Raw genomic sequence first — 17636 nt, 5'->3', positions numbered from 1 at the left:
CTTCAGTTTCACCAGGAGCCCAACCTCTCCTTGGCTTGCTCAGCAACTCACCCAAACACATCAGAAGGCAGGCATCCTGCCTGCCACCTGCCATAACACCAGCATTATTGCCCAGGAAGAGTGGGCGGGTCCTGGCAGGAGATCCCATAAGCCCCCAGGAGTCGGAGTCCTGCACTGACACTTTCACAGGAGCGTTGTGCATATATGTTCAGCGGAAAGAAATTGCTCAATTTTATTAAAAAGTTCTCTTTTATTTAAATTTAATTAGATAATACCCACTTGTCTATTGACTTTAGATCAACAGAATTGCCTAATTTTTATTCTCTTTCTGATTCTCTTTAGAATTGGTGGTTGCAGGATTTTATTCAGAATGACTTTGGGGCGAGAAGTGATGTCTCCTCTGCAGGCGATGTCTTCCAGCACTGCGGCTGGCAGGAATGTTTTAAGATGGGATCTTTCACCAGAACAAATTAAAACAAGAACCGAGGAGCTCATTGTGCAGACCAAACAGGTGTATGATGCTATTGGAATGCTTGACCTTGAGGAAGTAACTTATGAGAACTGTTTGCAGGCACTGGCTGATGTAGAGGTGAAATACATAGGTGAGTAGGATGCAAAAGCACATCAATATTTCATTTTGTGGGCATCATAAACCATTGTACGTTTTCTGTCTTAGCAATCCGTTTTCCAATTTCACAAGATAATGATTTTTACATAATGATTAATTAATTGCTTGGAATTAAGTTACCTCAGATTAAAATTTTTTATTGTGTTAGCAAAGGTGCTATAAAATATACACTCATTACAGCTGCTTTTTGGAGAGCATTGTCAGTATCTATGAAAACTTTCAAGAAGTTCAAACCCTGGCCTAGTAATTCCACATCTATGCATTTAATTAAGGAAATAATCAGATACAGGAAAAAATCATCTATAAATTTATAGATAGTTACTGTCATTGATGTTTCTATCTCTCTCTCCCTCTCCCTTCCTCTCTGGAATCAATAAAAATATATGTTTTATAAAGAAAAAAAAAGAACTTCTAAATTACTGCCTCTGCCTCTGCCTCTGCCTCTGCCTCTGCCCCTCTGCCCCCTCTGCCCCTGCCCCTGCCCCGTGCACACCCTATTGTTCCTTATAGTGCCACTAGGACAGCCAGGCTCTGTATTAAATGCTGTGTGTTTTTTATAGCCTTAGGAACTTTTACAGAAAGTATAAAATGAAAACCTTTGTCAGGATAATCATTCATCTAGATAGGAGGTATTTTTCTTAATCCTGACTTGAGGAGTCCTTACAGTTTTCCCCTCTATTAACAGTGGAACGAACCATGCTAGACTTTCCCCAGCACGTCTCCTCTGACAAAGAAGTACGAGCAGCAAGCACAGAAGCGGACAAAAGACTTTCTCGCTTTGATATCGAGATGAGCATGAGAGAAGATATATTTCTGAGAATTGTTCATTTACAGGTAAATGATGTAATGAATCCCTTTAAAAGAAAAAAAAATCTATAATAAGAAAGTAAAAACCTTTGACCAGCAATAAAAAGTACTTGAATGCTTCTAGATTTTGTTTCTAATTGTTATAATAATGGGCATAGCACAGTGTTATATAATGTTATATTACACCACTTAAGTTTATGTTTAGTTGCTGATTATATTCACCTAAGATTAAAGACCAAATATAAAAGTGTGTACATCTAGCCCTAGCCAGTTTGGCTCAGTGAATAGAGTGTCGGCCTGCTGACTGAAGGGTCCCAGGTTCAATTCCCGTAGAGAGCACATGCCTGGGTTGCGGGCTTGATCCCCAGTAGGAGACGTGCAGGAGGCAGCCAATCAATGATTCTCTCTCATCATTAATGTTTCTTTCTCTCTCCCTCTCCCTTCCTCTGAAGTCAGTAAAAATATATTTTTTAAAAAGTATGACAAATTATGCCAGAACCGGTTTGGCTCAGTGGATAGAGCGTCGGCCTGCGAACTGAAAGGTCCCAGGTTCGATTCCGGCCAAGGGCATGTACCTGGGTTGCGGGCACATCCCCAGTGGGGGATGTGCAGGAGGCAGCTGATCGATGTTTCTCTCTCATCGATGTTTCTAACTCTCTATCTCTCTCCTTTCCTCTCTGTTAAAAATCAATAAAATATATAAAAAAAAAGAAAAAAAAAAGTATGACAAATTAAAAGAGTGTACATCTACAAATCTAAGGCTTCTTAGCCATCATGAACTTGATGGTTCAATGTAAAAACCTCTTTAAATTTTCAAAATATTACAAGATTTATATTAGATCAGATCAACTAGAAGCAAATGGGATTGAGTTGTTTATCTGTAAATATCATGTGCTTTTGGCCATCATATCGAAAAATGTTGATGCTGCATGCCACAGTCATTCCTGTCTGTCATCCTCACATTTTCCAGGACTCGGGGAAATTATGTATAATAAATGTTGGAGGTGAGTCTGCCATGAGTGTTTTGGTCTTTTCATAACCAGTGTTGATTTGCTTTCTAGTATTTTTATCCTCTCTTTGCTTTGAATTTTTATTTTCATGACACCTCAGCAATTTGGAAAATAGCCAATGTTTTATATAATTTTAGGCATTTTTGTTTAATTTTACATGTTTCTTTATGCAAAAATCTCAAATTTTTTTTCCCTTTTAGTAAGTTGACAGAGTTGAAATAAAACAGCAGTGTTATTTAAATAGTTGATTTGTAACTCACTACAGAATATGTAGTCATAAATTTATTTCGACATATCCTATCTAATAAAAGGATAATATGCAAGTTAACCGTCACTCTGTCATAAAGATGGTGGCGCCCATAGCCACAAGATGGCGGAACCCAATCCCCTCAGCCCCACCAGAGTCTCCCAGTCCTGGGGGCAGGGGGGCAGCCACTGTGAGCAGCCGGGGTGGGACAGTTGCTTTGTCACCATGGCGACAAGGCAAGCATCCTGCCTTGGCCGCAGAGGGCCTCTGGGCTGCACACGCGTGCGTGGAACGGCCAGGTAGGATGCTTGCGTTGTCACCATGGTGACGAGGCAAGCGTCCGGCCATGGAGAGCCTCTGGGCCGCAAAGAGCCTCTGGGCAGCGGGCGCGGAGCGGTCAGACCCCGCACAGAGCAGAGAACCATGGGGAGTGGGCCTAAGCCATCAGGGCTCCCGTATTGGAGAGAGCTTCCCTGAGGGCTCCCAGATTGGAGAGGGTGCAGGTCAGGCTGAGGGACCCACCCCCTGTGCACGAATTTTGTGCACCCGGCCTCCAGTAAGAGTATATGCTGTCTCTTCCCTCATATCAGACGAGCATTTTTCAGCCTGTTATCTATAATCTCTGTGGTTCAGAATTGCTCATATTTGGCACTATGAAAATAACATTAATTAAAAGAACTTTATGATTCTTTATTAGTTGTTCCCTTTTTTCTTTTTGACTCTAGTTATTATTCTATATGATTCAAATCATGACCTTTATAGACTATTTTTATTTCATTCCCAATAATCAAATTTCCATTCTACCTATTATTATATATGTATTTTTAAACTTTCCTCATAATTTTTAATTTTCCTTAACTATGTTTTCATCCTGACTTCTAATTTCTCATTAGGGATTTTCAAAATCTCATTTCCCTGTCCTGACAAAGGTTTCCCACTTGTTGGCTAAAAACCAGCAAAGATGAAACAAGGTTTTACAGACACTCTTTCCAGCCATAGTGGTAAGAAAAATGTACAGTGTCTTCATGTTAAAACAATCCAGAAATGCAATTTTTTATTCCAGTGGTCTGCTACGTAATAAGTACAGAAGTGGGATTCTTTAGTGAAAATAGTCAGAATTATGCAAGCTAAATTGGGAAATACAGTTATCTGATGTAATATTTATATTTTTTTAGATCTGTGGGCTTTGGTCTTGCCAATTCATCTCAGCCAATTAGTGATTTAAGCAGAAGACTTTTGACATAACAGTGTAAATGAATAGATCATGGGATTAAGTATTGTGATGTACTCTAACAGTCATGGAGACCTAGTGCCAAAATAAAATACAAGATCCCAGAACCCAAAGGTGCCTTAAAACTTGTACCTTTGTCAAGCTCTTAAAAGCCTAGGGATCCCATAGAAAGCATCAACTACCTTGCCTTAGTTTCTTCATTAGGCAGGCACCCCTCTTTTGTGCTCCCTAAGTACTTACCTCTCTTTTCATTTACTACATGCTAGACATATTTGCTGGTGTATCCTTTTTTTCTTCATACGACTTAAAGAACCTCAAGGATATTCATCTTTGCTTGCCTGGTGCCTGGTTGAATAGGAGCTCAGTGAATGCATGTTGAATGGATCTGAACTGGCCCCAGTTAAAATGTGGCTCCGTGCAGTGTGGTTCCCCACTCCCAGGGCCCTCATTCTGCCTGTGGCCCGCACAAAAGCAGTGAATCTGGTGATGGCAATTGCGTTATCAGTCAGCGAGCAGACATTTCGGCACTTCTATCCTAACTGTAAGCAGTTGCCTAAGAATGTTCTCTTCTCAATAACAGGATAGGAACCTAACAGTGTACTGATTGGGGAAAAAAAAAAAAAACCTGAAAAATTGCAAATACCAATATAACACATGTAATTAAGTCATACCTCTATGTAAGCTTTTGCAATAAGATATATGTTATCATACTCTGTTGTCTTATATTTCTTAGCATATCTGAAGTTTATGAATCAGTTTCTCTAAATAATACTCAGGGAATATACTAGCTTAATTCTCAGAGCTCTTTCTTTTAACAGCGTTGTAATTTCTACTTTGTATACACGCTGAAATAATTTTTCATTTACATATTTTAGAAACTGGAAATGTGAAGGTCTTGTGAAGAAAAGGACAAAAAGTCATGGGACAGAAAGCAGGGAGGATTTGGGGGAAATCAAGAAAATTTTTCACTTTTTTATTATGAAATTCTAAAGAATTATGAATTAAGGATGTTAATGTGGTTGTATGGCATATTGGGCAAAGTACTCAACTAAGAATTTGAAGGAGTTATTTCTACCCCCATTTTTACCACTAAATAGCTATGTGATCCTAGGATTTACCTTCAGTCTGCAAAATGAGTATACAAGATACAAACGTACGTGTAAGAGTGTGTGTGCGCGCTCGCGTTCACACTTACACAGAAGCCCTTTGCCACAGGAGGAAGTTGGGGGGGGGGGGACTAAATCTTGTCACCACAGAGATTTAAAAAGAACTCTGCTGTCATCTTACATAAATTGGAAAATTACTTCAGAGAACTTCAGCCCCCCACACCCCCTGCTCCTAAAGAAGAGAAACTTCACGCTGAAATGCCTGAGACCTGGTTCCAATCCAAGGGGATTAAGTTCTGGTCCAGGAAGGAAGGTGCAGCTGCAGCAGAGCAGCCTGGAAGTGCTGAGTCCCTCCTAGGAAGGCCTTGGGCGGTAATTCCGACCTTGCCTGGCCGAGTGTAAGGGAGAATACTATGATCCTCTCTGGGACAGGAATGTGCGTTAGAAGCACATTTTAGAAGTGCCTTACTCTTACCAGAGACCTCCGGAGATTTCCCAGGACCTCAGCATCTGACTGGCAAAGGGCGTCTGGTTACAATTGAGGCCGATTTTTGTTGTGTCATTTTTGTGGCTAGTCACATATCTCGGTAATGGTCATATTTTAATTAGACCTACTTCAGGGCTGGTTTTTTTCAGAATATCCTTCCACCTGTTTATATATACTTGTATTACCTATTTGGAGAGTAAGTAGTCTTACCTAACGTAGACCATGAAGTTGGAGTAGACTATGCTGACTATACTTCCGGGCTTTCTGAAGTAGCAGCTCAGCTATGGCAAATGCTACTGAAATAATTTCTCATTGGCATATATGAAGAAAAGGAAAAAAGGTCATGGGACGGAAGGTGGGGAGGATTTGGGGGAAATTCAGAAAATGTTTCACTTTTTTATTATGAAATTCTAAAGAATTTAGAATAAATTAAGAATGGTAATGTCTGAGAGCCATCCTGAGTGTAGAATAATTCTGTTTACACCAGCCGGTGAGACTGAGATGAGCCTCTGTGCTGACCTCGGGACTGAATGTACCCAGTGAACCCTGGGAACCAAGTACCCACACTGCTGTCCAGCTCTGGGCTGGCTTCTGTCTTGACTCACTGCCCTGCTGGGAAGGCTCCCTGCCCTGCTGGGAAGGCTCCCTGCTCTGGATCTCCACCTGCTCACTTGGGTCCTTCAACTTACCCAGCTCTTGCCAGGCCCTTATCAACAGGGATTTTTTTCCCTCTCCCCCCACTACACATAGCTACAGCCTATGTTCTCCCCAACCTTTCAACATCCACCACTGTACCGTCTAGAGACTCCTGTTGCCATGCCTCACACCTCAGGACAGACTTCCTGGCGCGGTCAAGCCAGCCTCGATCAACTCAGGTGAATCATCACATCCGCACGAACACTGTGATTTGAGCTGCTAGCCATCCCCAAGGGAACCAGCCACAGCGCAGTTATCTCCCTGGCCATTCTGGGTGTCTTCCCATTGCAGACACCTGCTGCTGAGATCCCAGTGTGTGCCAGTACCAGCTAGAGAGGGTTCCAACTCCGGTCATGCCTGCATGCTCAGAAATGCTCTAAGGACAGAAAGGAGGTTATTATGGAAAAATGAGTAATTGTTCTCTGCCTCCACTGAGGATTAAGTCAGAGGAAACTGTGAGTAATGTATGCACAACAGGTGCTTTACTACTGTGACATAATATTTTTTATCGGGAGGCAAGGTGAGATACAGATTGTTTTATTAAGTAGCACCCTCAGAGTACAACTCTACTTACCTGCTACAACAAAATGTAAAAAAATTACAGAATTATTGCAGCAAAAGCCTTGCACCAACGATATAAAACGCAGGCTCTAAAGCAAAGATCTAATTGGGCCTTTTTAAGATCTAATTAGTTGGGGAATACAAAACTCAGGGATGGACAGTCCAGGTCTTCCATGGAGAGAGAGTGCAACCAATGGCAGGGTCCTAATGCTGAGAGGTCTCTAAGGCTCTAGAGACAAAGTCCCTCATTGCCTCTCAACCAAACTGAATCTACTACTCCTCTGTCTGGAGTCCATTTCCTCCGAGGGACCACAAACTGACCAGCCTTCCAGATGTGCCCTGTATATTTCACCACCTGTTTTGAGTAAATACCTTGCTATGGCTCATCCTCCAGGGCCCTTCGTTCCTTTGAGTGAGTGCCGTTTGTGTTGCTGCTGGCAGGTTGAAATGCGCTGTCCAGTGTTCCTCCTGTGTGCTGTGCGGACTCCTTTTCCCCACGTATTTGTTCATGCGCAGCTTGCTGCAGCCCCCTGATCTCTCTTGCTAAATGACAGTAAGGCATTTTTAAAGTGCTAGAAGCCTTTATCCAGCTGTACTTTTTTGGTATGTTGGCCAAAGAGTCCCACTCTCCACTATGTATTATTTGCCCTTTATATTTATGCTTGCCTCTCAAGTGGAACCAGGTTAGCAAATGATAGAAAATTAAATCCAGATGATTTGTGATAAGGAATGTGTTTTGTGAGAAAGACCACTGGGTCATCGAGAATACTGAGAAGGCGATTATGCAAATGCTTCTATGATCACACTCTCAAATGGTACAGGCACTCTTGATTGTGATGCAAGGCAGGGCAATTCTGGTTAGCTTTTTGTTTATTTAATTTTTCTGTTTTAGATGAGCAGAGGCTCATGAAAGCATAAAAGAAATTAGGTCTTCAAAAGGGCCTGAATCACCTTTGTGCTACATAGCTCAACAGAGATGATGAATGAATTTGCTCTGGCCTCTAGTTTATAATTTACTGACACTGCTGTAACAGAATGGTTGTCACAATCTTTAATTTCAGGAAACCTGTGATCTGGGGAAGATAAAGCCTGAAGCCAGGCGATACTTGGAAAAGTCAGTTAAAATGGGGAAAAGAAATGGGCTCCATCTTCCAGAACAAGTCCAAAATGTGAGTTTGTTTCCTTTTCTTTGTGGGGAAAAAAAGAGAGTAAATAAAAAAAAATGCAACAAACAAACAGGAAATAAGGAAAGACATGTTTTTAATGTAGGAAATAATGCATAATAGAAATCCATTTACAATATATTGGATAGTCAGTGGTTTCAAATTCCACAACTCCTACCCACCTCTTGGTGACTGACAAACAGCTGGTAACTTAATTTTTCTTTAACCCTGTCCAAGTTTTATTTATTTCATGTGTGCTGGGCTTATTTTCTCTGCTCTATCTTACCTTCTCTAATACCTAGTTCCAGGCCTTAATAGTTGACTTGTGTTTTTATTCCTTTGTTCTTGCAGAGATAGGGCACTGGTAATAAAATCCTTACGATGGGAAATTATAAAACCAGCACTTTAAAATGGAATACCCTGCGATTACTATATACCCCTTAAAGGTGGACAGATCAGCTGCTAAAAAATGCTTCTAAACTTTTTCTTTTGTCTAATGCCAATCAAATCTTACAGTTTCAGAAATGAACTCGACGGTAGAATTAATTCATTCTTTGGAAAAGGAAAAATGATTTATTTCCAGGTGATTCTTCTAGGCCCGTGGTCGGCAAACTGCGGCTCACGAGCCAAATGCGGCTCTTTGGCCCCTTGAGTGTGGCTCTTCCTAAGCCTTAGGAGTACTTTAATTAAGTTAATAACAATGTACCTACCTATATAGTTTAAGTTTAAAAAATTTGGCTCTCAAAAGAAATTTCAATCGTTGTACTGTTGATATTTGGCTCTGTTTACTAATGAGTTTGCCGACCACTGTTCTAGGCAGTAGAACTTGAAACTAGTTTGAAAGGAGTGTAGACCATGTGATGTCAGCATGGCAGATAGACCTGAAGGCACCACTGAGGTACGGGCACCTTTCTCCCACCTGAATGCCCTTTGAACACCTTGATCCTCTTCATCCTGGTTACAGGAAAAGTGGGACTGATCTCACTTATCAGACTTGTCCTGGTCAATCATCAGTTCTGTTTGGGGCATGAACACTGTGTTAGTTAAAATGTGTTTGGTTGCAGCTAACAAAACCCTGTTGGAACAATTTAAATAATAGAAGAGATTTACTTGCTTATATAGCAGGAAGGTCCAGAGGTAGTCGAGCTTCATGGGTTAGTCTGATCCAGATGCTCAGTGGTGTCATTGGCCACCTGATTTTTCTATTCCTGTACTCTGTCTTCACAGTTAGTGCTATGCAAAGGTGGCTCCTTTTATTTCTAAAACTAGAGGCCCGGTGCACGAAAATTCATGCACTTGGGGGGTGGGGTGTCCCTCAGCCTGGCATGGCCCTCTCACAGTCCGGGAGCCCTCAGGGGAGCAGGCCTAAGCCGCAGTCTGGCCTCCCTCTGCAGGAGGTGACCGGGTGGGCCAATCAGGGGACTGGCGCAGGTGGCGAGCAGCAGGCTCCACCCCCCATTGCGCCACTGCCACCTGTGGCCTCCCTCTGCAGGAGGCAATCCTGGCGGGCCAATCTGGGGATGGCGAGCGGTGGGCCCCACCCTGTATCGGCCCGCCACCATGGGCAGTGGCTTCCCTCTGCAAGAAGGCCTGTGGGAGGCGACCCTGGACTGATGGGGGAAGGCGCCAGGCAGCCCCGCCCCGAATCACCCCGCCGCCCGTGGCCTCCCTCTGTGGGAGGCCACCAGGCAGGCAATCGGGATGGCGTTGCTCCATCACCCCACCTCTGGTCGCTGCCACCCCCTACCCCACCCGTCCCCTCCCTCTGCCCGCTGGCACGCACTTTGGCTGGCCTGGCACCACCTGCTCACCGGCCCTGCCCCCCACCGACCCACTGTTCCACCAATCGGTCAGTTTGCATATTATACCTTTATTATATAGGATGACTACAAATCTAAAGACCCCACCATCTAGAAGTACACAGAGAAGCCTCCATCAAACCTCTCCTCATGTCTTAAAGGCCCAAACTGGATCATCTGCCTGATCCTGAATCCCCCATTAGTTGAGCGAATGCCAGACCTGGGTTACCTGAACCAGTCACTAGTGCAGTGCAGATGGGATTACATAACCATGCAGAGATCACACCCCTGGAACTTCAGATTAAATTAGATCTGACTCAAACTCCATGACTGCTATGGCATATGGAGGAAGTGGAGGGAACTGGGGACACAGCCAGAATGTCCAAAAATGGCTGTATGTGTCAAATTTAGTGTTCATCAGAATTACTTGGAGGGCTTGTTAAAACTCTGAATGCAGGAACCCACCTCTGAGAGTTTGTGTTTCCGTAGATTTGGTGTGGGTCTCAAAAATACGCATTTCTAACAAATTCCCAGGTGATGTTGATGCTTTTGGTCAGGGCCACGCATGGAGAACCAGTGTGGTTTACATAAACTTCATTATCTAGCATTTCCGGAAAAGTGGGACAGATTAATAAAATTATTTCATGTTTTTTCTTGTGGTTCCCTTCATATTGCTTCCTTTGATCTCCCACCTAATACTTTCTAGACAAATGTTAGGGCTCATAAATTGCATTTGTTTGCAAATGCTCTATAAAACTAGGACGTACTCATGGACACAACTTAGAAGAGAGCAGACAACTGTGTAATCAAGTACATCTCCAAGATGGGACTTCCTAAGGGTTGGGTACAGAATTCAGACTTTATCTAACAGTAAAATTTACTTGACTGACGGTGATACAAAGAAACCGTTCATTTTATTGTTAATGTCCTGTATTTGTGCCTTTGTTTCAGGAAATCAAAGCAATGAAGAAAAAAATGAGTGAGCTGTGCATTGACTTCAACAAAAACCTCAATGAGGATGATACCTTCCTTATATTTTCCAAGGCTGAACTTGGTAAAATTTTGTTATTTTTCTAAATGAAATTATGTAATTTAGGCAGATGATGTCACCTCACAATTTGGCAGGTCAAAGTTAAAAGAATTCTTTAAAAAATGATCCACTCTCTTCTATAGAACCCACCATCTTTTCTACAGAAAAGACCAACAAGCCATTTTTAGATTATAGGCTAATGAGAGTGTATACTGTTTCTGGAGACAGTCCTGAGAAGATTTCGTAATCTTTCTTGGTTAACAGCCTTCAGTGCCTTGAAAAATTTTTTGCCCCACAACGTTCCCTACATTATAACTTAAACTAGTCTCTTCTTATTCTGTTCTGGATCTTGCTTGGTTAAATTTTCCTGTTCTCCATCAAACCAGCACTGAAGCCTGTGCATATTTTGGATTAGCATCTCCTGAGACACCTGTTCTCTAACCACCACCCACATGAGATTATAAGAATTGTCATCATTTTACTTGAATTTTAATTACTCCGCAAAATTCCTCGAGTTCTTAATGGCACCATGCCAATGCTAAATTAATCAATAATGAGTGGAAAACTTGATGTATGAGAGAATTTCTTGCAGGTGCTCTTCCTGATGATTTCATTGATAGTTTAGAAAAGACAGATGATGACAAGTACAAAATTACCTTAAAATATCCACACTATTTTCCTGTCATGAAGAAATGTTGTATCCCAGAAACCAGAAGGAAGATGGAAATGGCTTTTAATACAAGGTGCAAAGAGGTACTTATAAATGTTTGTCTTTGTTTGTTTATTTGTTGTTACGGAGGACTTTAAGAAAAGGGTTTGCTTTGTTAACCAATGTTGAAGTCAGCTCTGAGACTAATATTCCTATTTGTGAGCATTATGCTTCCTAATTCCTCAGACCTAGAATTTTAGCTTTTTCCTTGCCCATTGACAACCTCCCTTGTCTGGCCACAGGTTAAACTATTCTAATGAAAATAGAATGGATTAAATAAACTAAAAGTTGTATTCTTCTCCCAAGTCAATAGTCCAGGGCTAGTGGGGCATCTCTCTCTCTCTCCCCTCAATAAGTGACTTCCAAGGGCATTTCAGTTGTCATCTTCCCAATCTGTTGGAAAGAAGGAAAATAAAGTACAGTGAAAGTATCTTTAAGAAAAAGACCTAGAGCCCAGCCATTGTGACTCAGTGGTTGAGCGTCGACCTATGAACCAGGAGGTCACAGTTCAATTCCTGGTCAGAGCACATGCCCGGGTTGCAGGCTCCATCCCCAATGTGAGGCATGTAGGAGGCAGCCAATCAATAATTCTCTCTCATCATTGATGTTTCTATCTCTTGCTCTCTCTTCCCCTCTGAAATCAATAAAAATATATTAAAAAAAGAAAAGGACCTAAAAATGACATATATCAGTTGCACATTGCATTGACCCAAATTCCATTATATAGCTACTAGAGGCCCAGTGCACGGATTTGTGCACATTGAAAGGAAATTAATTAGAAGGTGGCCAGTGGGGCGGGACTGAGCAAGATGGGTTAGACATGCCCTGGAGCCAACCTCCCTAGGTCCCTCCTCCACCAGCCGCACCTGGGCGGCGCCAAGGCTCAAAGTGCATTTGCGCAAGGAGCAGGATCCCTCCGGCAGGTAGGGTTCCTCGGCCTGGCCTTCAGGTATCGGGCCAAAACCAGCAGTCTGACATCCCCTGTGGGGTCCTGGAGTGCAAGAGGACACTCTGCAAAGTTGCTGTCACTCAGCAGCTCCTGCATTGAGTGTCTGCCCCCGGTGGTCAGTATACTGGGCAGTTGGCTGGTTGCTTAGCCTTTTATATATATAGATATCTAGTTATAAGAGAGGCTAGGAAATATAGTCTTCAGTTGGTAGCCAAGTGTTCAGCTGAGTGGATTCTATTACTAAAAGGAAGAATTAGAAATGGATTTTAAGAGTCAGCTGGCCAGTTGCACCACAGTCTATCCAAGTGACATGAGCACATTTCCCCCATTCACCACGTGTCAGATCCCGACCAGTTATTGCCTTGAGCTCAAAGACTAAGCTCTCTCCGTGATAGACAGTCCTCCCCAGTTGTAGCTTCTCATGATGTAGCAGCCAATGAAAAGGAAGACAACTTGTCTGGCCCACTCACCCAACACACACACCCAGTGGTAGAATAGGAACAGAATAACCACAATAAAAAAACTCCCACTTGGAGTAGGAGAGAATGGGATACATAGCAGGCCTTCCAACGTTCAAAAACAGTTTGGCAGGAATTATAAGGATTCTGAGTCTGGGAAGTTCCTGGGATAGCCCATTGGACTTATTTTGGGTCTCTTTTCAGGCAGGGATTCCTTTAACAATTATATCCGTGGCCTCTGGTTTTACCTGCAGGGAATTCTTTATTGTTCATTACCCCCCACAACCACATTGTGGGCGGCTGCTAGCATAGCTTCCTGCCGATACCAGCTCAAAGCCCGAGAGTTGCTTTAAAAATCAAATAATCATAAGCTTTTGTAGGCCAGGCTTCTATCTTTGGTAATAAAATCCAATAAAAAACGTAATATTGCTTCCAATCAGATTCATGTTAAAAAATAGCTATACATGTCCTGGCTGGTTTTCTCAGTGGTTAGAGGTTTTCTCAGTGGTTAGAGCATCGGACCAAAGGGTCTCGGGTTCAATTCCCAGTGAAGGGCACGGTACCTCAGTTTCAGGTTCGGGAAGCAACCAATCAATATGTCTCTCTCACATCAATGTTTCTCGCTCTCTCTCTCCTCCCTTCTGTTCCCTCCCTTCCACTCTGTCTGAAAATCAATGGAAAAAAATATACTCGAGTGAAGATTTAAAATAATAATAAATAACTATGACTTTTCTTAAACCTACCAAATCTTTTCTAATATATGGGTTCCTGTATCATGTCCCTCCTGCTCTTCCTCAATTTAATGGTGCCCGTTTCAGTGCTGAAATGGCAGACCTGAGCAGGGAGACAGCCTTCTCAACCAAGACTCCACAGTTCAATAACTCCAAGTCTTTGCTCCTGACATTAGGATGCAGGGGAACTGGCTTTTCCAGCAACTAGAGGCCCTAGATCAGCCGTGGGCAAACTACGGCCCGCGGGCCAGATCCGGCCCGTTTGAAATGAATAAAACTAAAAAAAAAAAAAAGACCGTACCCTTTTATGTAATGATGTTTACTTTGAATTTATATTAGTTCACACAAACACTCCATCCATGCTTTTGTTCCGGCCCTCCGGTCCAGTTTAAGAACCCATTGTGGCCCTCGAGTCAAAAAGTTTGCCCACCCCTCCCCTAGATTGTGGGCCACAGGCAGAACCTCTCTCGCAAATCTCTTTTCCTTCCATCTTGCAAACTGACCAATTCTCACTTAAGCACATCTTTCTCATGTAATTTCCATAAAAGCAACAAATACCAGCAAACACACAACAACGTTATTAGTTTTCCCAAACAATTCCCCTCTCTAAGACTCAGTAGGTAATTGGCCTACCTTCCAAATTACAGCAAGCAACAGTTTTAACAAATGGGACCTCTGGTGTAATGAGGAATGCCAGCTTCCCAGCCTGCGGTGTCTGTGTCCTCATCCTCACCTTCCACTCCTGTACATTTTTTCATTTTTGTTTTAGCAGCACTCTATTCCTAATATCAGTCCTCGGGATATTAGGGTATAGTTTAAGCAACTGTACAAGAGTCCAGCAAAAGCACAGAGACTCAAATAAAAGTGATTTCTCTTCAGAAAGCATTAATGGTTACCGGGGCTGGGGAGACTGGGGAGTTATTTCTTAATGGTTACCAAGTTTCTCTGTGGGGTATTGGGAAAGTTTTGGAAACAGATAATGGTAATGGCTGCACAGCAGTCTGAATGGAATTAGTGCCACTGAATTATACACTTAAAAATGGTTAAAATGGCATATTTTATGTTACATATTTGACCACATTTTTTAAAAAAGGTTTATTTCTCTTAAAACTAACAGTACAGAGGTGAGTGGTCCAGAGCTGGAGGACAGCTCTGCCATCCTCAGTATGTGGCTTTCAGGGTCATTGTTGCGGTCTTCAGTTCACAGCTAGCAAGACAAGCATCTACAAAGAGATGACCCAGAAACTTCAATCATCACCTCATTCATATTCCACTGTCCTACAACCAGCTCTAAGGAAGTCTGGGAAAAGTAGTCAGGTGACCTATGTGTCTGGCAAAAACTCAGAGAATTCTAGTACTAGGACAGTGATGGCGAACCTTTTGAGCTCGGCGTGTCAGCATTTTGAAAAACCCTAACTTTGGTGCCGTGTCACATATAGAAATTTTTTGATATTTGCAACCATAGTAAAACAAAGATTTATATTTTTGATATTTATTTTATATATTTAAATGCCATTTAACAAAGAAAAATCAACCAAAAAAATGAGTTCGCGTGTCATAGGTTCGCCATCACTGCACTAGGAGGAAGAGGGGGGGAATAGATATTGGGAAGAAATTGGCAGTCTTAATTTTAGAACTTGGAGAATTGTGCCATGTGTTTCTCTTATTGATGTTTCCATTCCAATTTTAAAATAATGGGAATTTAACATAATTATATAGTATTGGCTCTTGTACCAGGCACTTTTCTGTATACTTCACATATATTTTCATTAGGCTCTTCATTGCACCCTATGACTTAGCTGCTTTCATTATATGTATTTATATGTGTTTTAACAGATAAGAGAACTGAGGCTTAGAAAGTAACGTAAGGGACTTGTCAACAGTCAGACAACTAGTAAATGGTGGAGCGAAATTTGGAATCTAGATAGACTACTGTGGCGTGTGATCTTCCTTAGAAGCACGTCTATTAAAAAATTGCTGATTAATCATTGGGAGTAGTAGTTCTTTGACTTCAATGTCTATTTACTTTTTCTTTTATTGTTTAAAAATGTTATGCTAAGTGAAGTAAGCCAGGCACAAAAGGACAAATATTGTATGATTCCACTTACATGAGGTTCCTAGGGTAGTCAAATTCATAGAGACAAAAAGTAGAATGATGGATGCCAGGGGCTGGGGGTATGGGGAATGGGGATTAGGATTTAATAGATTCAAAGTTTCAGTTGGGAAAGATGTAAAAGCCTGGAGATAAGACTATCATTATTTGTATTCTTAATACAAATATAATAGAGAAAATGTTTGTAATAATTTGAGAAAAATCCCTGAAATATTTTTAAGTGTAGAGTTCTGTGGCATTAAATATATTCACGATGTTGTGCAACCATCACCACCATACGCCCTCAAGTTTTATCCATGTTTTAGCATGTGTCAAAAGCTCTTTTTAAGGCTGAATCATATTTTATTATATGTATACACCACATTTTCCTTATCCATTTATCCATTGCTGGACACTTGGGTTGCTTCCACCAATTGGCTGTTATTCACATAATGCTGTAGTGAACATGGTGGGACAAATATCTGTTTGAGTCCTTGTTTCCACTTTTTTGGGATCTATGCCCACAAGTGGAATTGCTGGAACATATGGTAATTCTCTGTTTAAATTTTTTTTGAGGAATCCCAGTACTGTTTTCCACAGCAGCTGCACCTTGATTCCCATCAGTAATGCACAAAGATTCCAAATTTTCCTCATCCTCATCAACACTTATTATTTTCTGGTGGGTTTTTTTTTAATAGCCAGACTATCATTAAAAAATAGGCTATTAGTATGGCTATTATAATGAAGTTAAAGAGGCAAATTTTGTGTTACATATATGCTACCACAGTGAAAAAACACTGTAGGTACCAATATGTGGTAGAGTCTTGTCAGTGAGACTAAATGTGGCTTCACTCTAGTCCTTAAGAATACATTTTCACTCTAAGTTTGCAGTACCTGAAATTTTATTAAGACCTCATAACTAAAAACAAACAAACAAACAAAAAAACCAACAACCTCATAACTATCTCCTGAGGTTGAAAAAGTCCGTTAACTCAGAAATACAGTTGGATCGGGAATTTTAAAAAAACTCTAACACTGAAATGAAATAATTTATTAGAAGTTGAGATGGTCTAAAAATATTTGACAGTTTTACCAACCTGAAAATAAATATAATAACTCTTTCAGTGCTTTGGATCCAATTAATTATTTTTATCCAGTTAATTATTAATGTTTGTTTTTGTTGTTATTGTTTATTACTAGGAAAACACCAAAATTCTACAGCAGCTGCTCCCACTGCGGGCCAAAGTCGCCAAGCTACTCGGCTATAGCACACATGCTGACTTTGTCCTTGAAATGAACACTGCCAAGAGCACAAGCCGTGTAACAGCCTTCCTAGGTTGGGTCTCTTTAACTTACTTATTAGTTCTGTAATTCCATTTCTGTGACTGTTTTGCTGCATGATACCCACTTGACAGAGAGCCCTTAGACTCTAATATGCTTTTGAGGACATTCTATTTTGTATTCATTCAAGAGAAACTTATTGATCACCTACTATATATTAGTTACTGTGCTTGGTTCTAAGGGTTGCCCGTTGTTTATATTACTAAGGTAGTCCTTGCTTCATTCTGTATTGTGTCTTGATTGGGATTTTTATACTAATGTCTAACAAAACATCTAGGGTCCTAACAGCAAGTATTAGCTTATTGGCTTTGTTTGCTGCTATTTGGTGATTGTAGTTATAGTGTAGCTAATTATGAGTTTATATGAAATAAGCTGACAAATGTGACATAAATAGAACATTATGATCCAAAAAAAAAAATAAACATTTTATATTCTAGAAGCCACTTACTATATACAAAAGCAATATAAATATGCATCAAAACTATTATCTAATAACTATATTCACATTTATTTAAAACCACTTTCACTAAACTTTTTAAAATCATGGTTCTTATGTCCATGATATTGAGTCACTGGTACTCTATCACTCTT

At 41.1% G+C, this 17636-nt stretch overlaps 1 protein-coding gene across 14 annotated transcripts in view; it reads left to right on the top strand.

Moving 5' to 3' along the window:
• The window catches only part of NLN (neurolysin), a 73709-nt gene that overhangs the window by 26546 nt on the left and 29527 nt on the right, over nt 1-17636 (top strand). For 11 of the 14 annotated variants that reach the window (XM_023751372.1, XM_023751382.1, XM_023751369.1 and 8 more), the window contains 6 exons: nt 343-602; nt 1314-1462; nt 7835-7942; nt 10687-10789; nt 11358-11518; nt 16905-17040. In XM_023751372.1, coding sequence (XP_023607140.1) covers nt 343-602; nt 1314-1462; nt 7835-7942; nt 10687-10789; nt 11358-11518; nt 16905-17040 — 917 coding nt within the window. Of the gene's footprint in view, nt 1-342; nt 603-1313; nt 1463-6282; nt 6392-6503; nt 6668-7834; nt 7943-10686; nt 10790-11357; nt 11519-16904; nt 17041-17636 lie in introns of those variants that run through there. The other 3 variants (XM_023751362.1, XM_023751394.1, XM_023751390.1) reach the window with 3 other exon arrangements.

The sequence above is a fragment of the Myotis lucifugus genome, unplaced genomic scaffold (genome assembly GCF_000147115.1).
Source record: "Myotis lucifugus unplaced genomic scaffold, Myoluc2.0 scaffold_0, whole genome shotgun sequence".
Taxonomy (NCBI): domain Eukaryota; kingdom Metazoa; phylum Chordata; class Mammalia; order Chiroptera; family Vespertilionidae; genus Myotis; species Myotis lucifugus.
The sequence above is the reverse complement of the archived record's forward strand: the minus strand, read 5'-3'. Positions and strand labels throughout refer to the sequence as shown.